Source organism: Muntiacus reevesi, chromosome 16, assembly GCF_963930625.1.
Source record: "Muntiacus reevesi chromosome 16, mMunRee1.1, whole genome shotgun sequence".
In the NCBI taxonomy this organism is placed as follows: domain Eukaryota; kingdom Metazoa; phylum Chordata; class Mammalia; order Artiodactyla; family Cervidae; genus Muntiacus; species Muntiacus reevesi.
The window spans coordinates 5,949,630-5,958,021 of record NC_089264.1 but is presented as its reverse complement, the minus strand read 5'-3'; the positions used below and the strand labels follow the sequence as shown (position 1 = coordinate 5,958,021).

The 8,392-nt window shown below is 40.1% G+C and overlaps 1 protein-coding gene across 1 annotated transcript; it reads right to left on the bottom strand.

Annotated features, from left to right (window-relative positions):
- Positions 1 to 732: 732 nt before the first annotated feature.
- Positions 733 to 7,723, bottom strand: MAD2L1 (mitotic arrest deficient 2 like 1). The gene is made up of 5 exons (XM_065907285.1): positions 7,549 to 7,723; positions 6,659 to 6,805; positions 3,570 to 3,690; positions 2,238 to 2,341; positions 733 to 1,550 (listed from the first exon to the last, which is right to left on the bottom strand). The coding sequence occupies exons 1-5, from the start codon at positions 7,619 to 7,621 to the stop codon at positions 1,378 to 1,380; spliced, it is 618 nt and encodes a 205-aa protein (XP_065763357.1). The 5' UTR covers positions 7,622 to 7,723; the 3' UTR covers positions 733 to 1,377.
- Positions 7,724 to 8,392: the final 669 nt, after the last annotated feature.

The following is an 8,392-nucleotide window of genomic DNA, read 5'->3' as shown; positions in this document are numbered from 1 at the left end:
AAGATCTTAGAACAGTATCTGCTATTACATACTTAAAAAAATGAATTATTACAAAATGGGCTAAGATTTAGTATAGACATTAGAAAGAAATTTTTATGAGTTTGCCTTAAACTGACCCTGGAAAAATAGGTGGGAACTGAAAGAATATACCTGATGAGAGTATTAATGAAGGCACAGGCAGAAGAATAAACATGATGTTTAAGGATACAGCTGACCTTTGAACAAGAGTTTGAGTTGTGCAGGTCCACTTATATTTGGTTATTTTTGAATAGTAAGTACTATAGTACTACATGATCCATGGTTAGCTGAATCCATGGGTTTGGGGTAACCACAGATATGGAGTGCTGGTTCTAAGTTTTACTGGGATTTTCAATTGCTTAGAGGGTTCCAACCCCCATGTTGTTCAAGGGTCAACTGTATACGGAAAATTATACAGATAATAAACCTAAGAGCATAGAAAGGTTATATACAATCTAACATTTGCTAAACTGAATTAATTCCAAATGACACTTATCATTTTACATAAAGAACAATGTTTATTTTAAATCTACTGTTATAGGGTGAAGGAGGTTTAATTAAAGCTTGCCCAATAAATTCAAAGTACCTCAAGACTTACTCAATTTTGTATCCTTGGGCCCTCCCTACAACATAGTAGGCACAAGAAATAATCCATAACTGAATCCATAACTACTTAACTGTATCAACACACCAATATAAAAAATTTAATACAAATTTAAAGCATACACATTTAACTTTATTTCATCATTGTCATTTAAAGCTTGATTTTATAAAACATGAAAAGACATTCTTATGAGTTCTATATCACAACAATTTGAAGAGTGGGAATACCCACAGCTTTATAGACTCAAGTTACATAAATTAAACTCAAATAATTGGACATTTTTTCAATATGGAAACTATACAAATGAAATAAATGGCAAAAGGACCCAATAAAGAGCAATATTTCACTACTTATGGATTATCATTAGTTACTTTCAGGATCTAAATGAAGATTCTGAATATTTGTATTTCTTTTGTTCTATTTTATATTTAAATATTTCTCTACATTCTGAGTCAAGCTACTTGACCAAAAGCCTGACTTAGAAAGGCATTTAGCAAAAGTTTTTCCACCTATGGTTACTACCTTGAAAGAACACTGCAGTACTGGTGTAATCTGTGCAGTAACTTATGTCAACCCTATGGAAAAGTCAGATAGGTACCAAAACTGGAACAATTTTGCACAGATTCAGTAAAGCATCATGTTAAGTTTTCCTCATCTAAAAACTAACCAATGAAATAAAACATACCAACTATAGTTGATCTGGAAGGAAAACCACATTTGAGAGTTACAAGTACATTATTGTCCATATCTCATCCTCAGTCATTGACAGGAATTTTGTAGGCTACCATGCTATTTACTTTGTGAATTGTAGTAGTAAATGAACGAAGACGAACTTCCTCAGAATTGGTAATGAACTGTGGTCCTGACTCTTCCCATTTTTCAGGTACAACCAGATCTTTGTCTGTATAAATTAGGAGATCAAATGAACCTAAATTGGAGAGAAAATCATTAAAGTACATTATTTTTTCAAAAGTAGAAGAACCCTCCTTGTCTCTCTCACATTTTGAACCACCCACAGTATTAGAAAAGAGAGTTTAGCCTGGTCTGTAATGCCTAGTCAATTGCTTTTCCTCAATAGAAATTTACTGTAGTACAGAAAATATTGCACTCCTTTTGCTTTATCTTATGACAACTTCAAGTTTGCTTTTTTTAAAAGAGAAAACCATTATTTGCAGGAAGTATATAGCTAATCACATAGGATAGCATAAAGGTAACCCGAAGGAAAGCTAACATCTGGGTTCTGTGACTGATGTAGCCTGGGGCCTAGAACAGTGTCTCGCATATAGAAGGCATTCAGGAAATATCTGATAAGGTAGAAAAGCAAGACAGTTATGGCTAGCCTTCAAAATATACATAAAAAATTAAGATAATGAAAGGGATTACATTAAGACATTCAAGAATGAATACTGTGGAATACTTTCATTCCTTTCCTTTTCAGAATTTCCAAATTTCTAGAATGCATATAACACTACTTCTGCTTTATAATATGTTTTTCATTTTTATTATGTACTATTAATAATTAAGAAAAATTTTAATAAAGGGCTAATTCTTAAACTAATAGCTTAGTCTTTTCCCTGACAAATTTTAAGTCAATGTGAAGCTGTATAATACTTACAAGAAACTTCCAACAGTGGCAGAAATGTCACTGTAGCTGTGATCTGTCTGATCACTGAACGGATTTCATCTTGGATGGCTTTCTGAGACTTTTCTCTGGGTGCACTATTGGAGAAACCAAATCAATTTACATGTTAACAAATTATTTAAAACATTGGTAAGACTAACTGATTAAATGTTTCCAAGATCAAATAAGTAATACATTAAAATGGAGTTTTTTGTGTGTTTTTTTTTAAAGTTATAAGTGTATCATCAGGGCCTATATACCACAAGAGGCAAATGGATTTTTATTATTTCATTTATCATTTCAGTCATTTTTTAGTGGTGGTCTTAAAATCAGGTCATTTGGTATCAGATAATCGGAAAACTGGCCAAGTGCTTCAAGTTAGGCAAACTACAGCACCTTTTAAAAAATGAAAATAATAGTATCTCAAATATTTTGTTGGTGCAATCACTTTGGCATTTTTCATAATCACTCAGTCGTGTCCGACTCTTTGTGACCCAATGGACTGTAGCCTATGAGGCTCCTCTGTCCATGGGATTTTCCAGGCAAGAGTACTGGAGTGGGTTGCCACTTCCTTTTCCAGGGGATCTTCCCGACCCAGGGATCGAACCCAGGTCTCCTGCATTGCAGGCAGACGCTTTATCCTGTAAGCCACCAGGGAAGCCCCTTAAAAAATGAAAATAGTAGTATCTAATAATAATAGTATCTAAAATATTTTGTTGGTGCAATCACTTTGGCATTTTTTTGTAATGCTTAATTCCCTACTGCTTCAAATAAAATATTAAATTAACTATCAAATTATTTTTATAAGCTAAAAATTTCCTAAAATAGACCAAAGGCTTCAGAAGCAAACTACATTTCCTTATGAGAAATGATTCTGAATTTACCAGTAAGCAAGCCTAGGACAATGCTAGACATGATCATGTGGGCATTTCCCATACAGGTGGTCTGGAAACTTTTTTATTAAGTGTCTTAGAAGATTTGGGGCATTCAGTGAAATACAATAGAGCTGAATCTTAGGCTGGGGGAATCTAGGATAATCTCTTATGGTTAAAAGTACCTTTAAACAATTCACTAAAGGGCCACCAGGAACATACTACCATAAACACTGAAGGTGAGATTCACCCATTTACACTATAGGCAAGTCTGTTAAAAGTACATTATCTATATAAGACAGTGGACTATTCTTTGCCACAGGAGACTAAGGATCAAATTAACATCCTAGAAAATAACTGTACTTTATATGAAACTTGTTCAATATAATTAGAACTCATTTAGTAAAGAAAATAAATTTTAAAACATATGAAAATGGAAGTAACTGCTACTTACCTGTCATCTTTTGCAGTCTTGTCACACTCAATATCAAACTGCCATCTTTCAAGGACCTCTCCACTTTCAATATTTGAGATGACTACCACCAGTTTCTGAACTGAACACTTGTATAACCATTCTGCAATACACAAAACAAGGCATCTTTTTTAGTTTACTGCATTACAAAGCAACTCTCCTCTCAAGACCGACTTCCTATCCTCAGCAAATTTCTCCCACTGCTATTTTGGATCTCCTCCAAACTGTGCAGAAAACTTTCCCCATCAATAGCCTAGCTCCTAGTGAGATTTCAAATTCTCACTATTTGTGCCAGGCATAGCACTGGGTGCTAAGAACAGTGAACTTCCATCCTAATCCAAGGGAAGGGTGTAGGAGATGTCACTAATCGAATCACAACAATAAGTGTGAAATTATAATTGTTGTAACCACCATGATGGTGCAGTTTTCTATGATGTAATAGCAGTTACCCATCATGGGGCAACACAGAGCACAATTAAAGCACAGAATAGGGAATTCTGACTCACGGGGTTTGAGTTTTGTTCTAAGAGACAACAGTATACATATGCAAAACAGGGAAGAGGGTATAGGTTTAAAATATGAAGTAATTTGTTCTTGGCTGTGTCAGGTCTTAGCTGTGGCACGTGGGACCTTCCTTGCTAAAGGTATAGGTCTTAGACTCAGAACAGAGCACTGGATCAGAGGACTGACTGAAAGGAGGCCAATAAAACTGCAGTTTAAGAAAGGGAGAATGAACAAGGCTAGTCTGACAAGATAAATGGGCCAGACCACACGGAGTCATGGGAGCAGAATTAAAGACCTAATACTGTGTGAACTAAGAAGGTCATTACTGTGTTTGAAGCAGAGTATGATGTAATTCAAGTTGTATTTGAAAACTATCCTCCTGGATACGATGTAGAAAGTAAGCTGGAAGTAAACAGGGGATCTAGGGCACTAATTAATGAATAATTCAAGCAAGAGCTAATAAAGACTTAGAGAAAGATATACTGGTAGAGATGGAGCAGTAGACAGATTCAAGAGATTTCATGGTTAAAACTGTTAAGATTTATTGGATTACCTTAGGGTAATGAAGAGGAATGAATCAGGGATAGCTCCCAGGTTTCTGATTTATATCAGTAGTCAGATGGTTGATCCAGTCACTAAGAGGAAAGAGAACTGAAATGCAGATGATCCTAAATTCAGTTTTTAATATACTGAGTGTGAAGTGGTATATTATATAGCTGCCTCAAGACATTAAGGGAGTCACTCAATATATGAGCTGAGTTAGGAGAGGCTTTGGTTAGATATTGGTTCAAGAGTCAGATACACAAGTTGTTACTAAAATTATCTACATGTAAGAGGGCCTCAGATTGAGCCCTCAAGTAATCTTAGAAATTGAGAATACTTTATTCAGGAATCGGCAGGTATAGAAAATATTTTAGAAATATTGAGGGCTTATGGGTCACCTACGTAGCATAGTCTTCTTTAAAATGTGTAATATTCTTAGCTTGCAAGCAGTACAAAAATAAGCCACTTGCTGGACTTGGCCTGTTGGCCTCGCTCACCCCTGGCATATATGAACAACTTTTACCAGTTTACCTGTGAAAAAGAGATTGAGTGGTAATTTGAAGATATGGGGAAGTTGGTGATTTTTTTTTCCTCTCTTAAAAATGGAAATGAAACCAATGGGAATAATCCAAATGAAAACAGAGAAATTGACAACATAAGAGAGAGGAAATAGGGTCAAATTCCTAAGGCTAGAGAAGTGGAATTTAAAAGACTGAATAATTTGCCTGTAAAGCATGTCCTCCATTTTAACTCAAAGGGAGAAGTTAAGTAGGAAAGTGTATATACATCTGACAAGAAATGTTATTGGTCTCAAAGGACACAAACCAAAAACCAGTAACTTAGGCAAGGCTGGCTTGCTACTTCTTCAGATTAAGATGACGACATACATCCATAGATGCCTAGAGGTTCCATACCAAACAATCTGAGTGCAGCTGTATGAACGACTATAAGTGGCTTAGCTCTGAAGTTAATGAAAACACAATGATGTAATCTGAAAATGAAGCTAGTTGAAACAACAAAATTGATTCATGAATTTTAAGGTTAAAAAAAAAATGCAGGCTGTAGTATTTTTAGAACTAGTATTTTGGAAGATCTAATGGGCAGAAAGGGAGAAACATTTTACCACACAGAGAAATTAGAAACAAGAATCCTAAGTGGAGAGAAATATGAAAGAGAAACTACTAGAAATAAAAGTAATATATGGAGCATACTGATCCCATAATACTGCAACTTCTTGAGCTAAAAGAAGAAAATAAGTGTGCAGATAGAAAAGGCTTACTGACTCAGAGGCACGATTGAAAAAAAAAAACAACAGACAAATGGAAACAGATGAAAAATAAGAAAATTCTAATGAGTGCTGTTATTTAGTAGTTCCTTCTTTTTAAAATTTAGTTCCCTAGGTTAAATCCTTCATCTTAAGGTTAGTTCCTTCATCTTAATATAATGATGGCTTTAGATTCCAAGTAGCTACAAAAAATATATGCAGTAGATTTCTCTCAGATAAGGAACTCCATCACAATTACATAAAATCCCAATGTGTTCTATCATCCCTGAAGGAGTTGATGGAGATTGTTTTGTTAAGCCCTATCAGATTCTGAACCTTAAAATAGTCAGCCTATTCAAAAGTGGAGTAAGGGTGGGAATTCTTTCAGCTTGTATGTTATTTGCTTCCCTCCCAACGGGTTCACTATATCGGAGATGGTAGTGCGTTTTACACTACCCTATACAGAGCTGAAAAATGACCACCAAGAAGCTAGAAAATGTGGATCCTACGTGTGCTGGTATCCAGCTCTTTACAACCCAAAGGACTGTAACCCGACAGGCCCCTCTGTCCATGGCCTTATCCTGGGAAGAATACTGGAGTGGGTTGGCATTTCCTCCTTCAGGGGCTCTTCCAGATCCTGAGTCTTCTGTGTCTCCTACATTGGCGGGTGGATTCTTTACCAGAGTCACCTGGGAAGACCCGAGGATCCTGTTAACATAAAGGCCCACAAAACTCAAAACTGTGTCCAATAATAGAATACCTTTTAGTTGATCCACCACATTATTTAGGTATTTTATGAGCTCAGGATCAGTAGTTACAAGCAAGGTGAGTCCGTATTTCTGCACCCGAGTAAAGGTTTCCGATGGATATATGCCACGCTGATATAAAATACTGTTGATGCCGAACGCTGAAAACGGTAAGAAATATTAAAGTCATCGTCACGTTGTAACTTCTGGGGAAATAAAGCATATGTAGATGGGGCTATGGTTTCATGATAGTGTAAAGTTATAAATGTCTAAACACGTGTTTGTGTTTTGCTGAAAGCCGAGTAGGTACAAAGTGGCATTTTAAAAAAATCCTTAAAATCTTGCGTCTAAGTGATGGCTGCATATGTGGCAATAGAAGAAAAATGCCAAACCACTAATCTACCAGTGCCAAAATTTCATTTCATTGTAAAACAAGTCCAAATGCCTATTTTATGGTTAGAGGGTGTCAAAATAGGCAACTGACAGACGGGTACCAAGCCCAGGCAGGCCTCTCCCACGTCTCTTTCCTCCTTTTCTCCTCACCGATCCTGCCAGGTTCTGTCAGCAGGTACACCTGGCCGAGCTCGGAACAGCGCTTCCCGAAGTCTAGCCCGTCTCGGTCCACCCCCGAGGCCTCACCGTAGCGGGGGCGGGGGGTGTGGGAGGAGCTTTGCACTGGAAAGAAACGCTCTCGCGAAGGGGCCCACCGCAAGACGGGCCTCCTCCGCCCGGAGCAACGCGAGCGGAGGCGGTGCCCGCCGCCCCTCTTCCTCATACCTCCTGCCGGCATCCGAGGCCGCGGCTACAAGGGCCGGGATTCGGTACCGCTCCGGCCGAGCCGCGGGCCTGCGGGCGGCCTGCGCTCGGCTCTCCCCGGCCTCCGCCCCGCGCGAGGAGGACTTACAGAAGAACTCGGCCACGATCTCGGCGCTCCCACGCAAGGTGATGCCTTGCTCCCGGGAGAGTTGCAGCGCCATTGCCAGGCCCACGGATGGCGGTACGCGATTCCACCCAGTAGACAGCGGCGCCAGGGGTTTCCGGAGCAGTTCCCCGCCACTCGTTTAAAAAAGGAACGACGCAGGACGCCGTCGCGCCCTTTGCGCAGGCGCGGAGCGCCTCTAGACCCCGCCCGTCGCGCCCTTTGCGCAGGCGCAAAGAGCCTCTGGACTCCGCCCTGCGCAGCGGGGCCCGCCGGGTTCTCTGCCCCTTTAGGAGCGGCGGTTCGCGCAGGCGCAGTGGGGAAGCGTGGCGGTGCCGTTCCGGGTGGTTACACCTGGCCGGGTTCCCGCTGTAGTTGTGGGCTGGCTGGCGAGCTTGCGGCTAGAGGGGAAGACGGTAGGTCCAGGTTTTAGTGGCCGCTCTCTAGGTCTGCGGACCGAGCGACCTAGGAGCACAATTCCCGAGTTTGAAAGATCTTTTGAAAGGGTTATGAACTGTCCGCCACGCTGAGTGGCCCCAGTGATGCTTAGTTAGCGGTCGGAACTTGCTGGGTTCTCTGGGAGTTTGCTTCCCTAGTGGCTGAGACGGTGAGGACTCTGCAGTGCCAGAGACCTGCCATGCACGATCCCTAGGTTGGGAGGATTCCCTGGAGAAGGGAATGGCAGCAACGCACTTCAGTATTCTTCCCCGGGGAATTTCATGGTAGGAGGAGCCAGGGAGGCTGCAGCCTATGAGGTCACGAAGAGTCCGACGCGACTGAGCGCCTAACACTCTCACTTTCTTTCAAAGCAGCTGCGTGCGGCGGACAG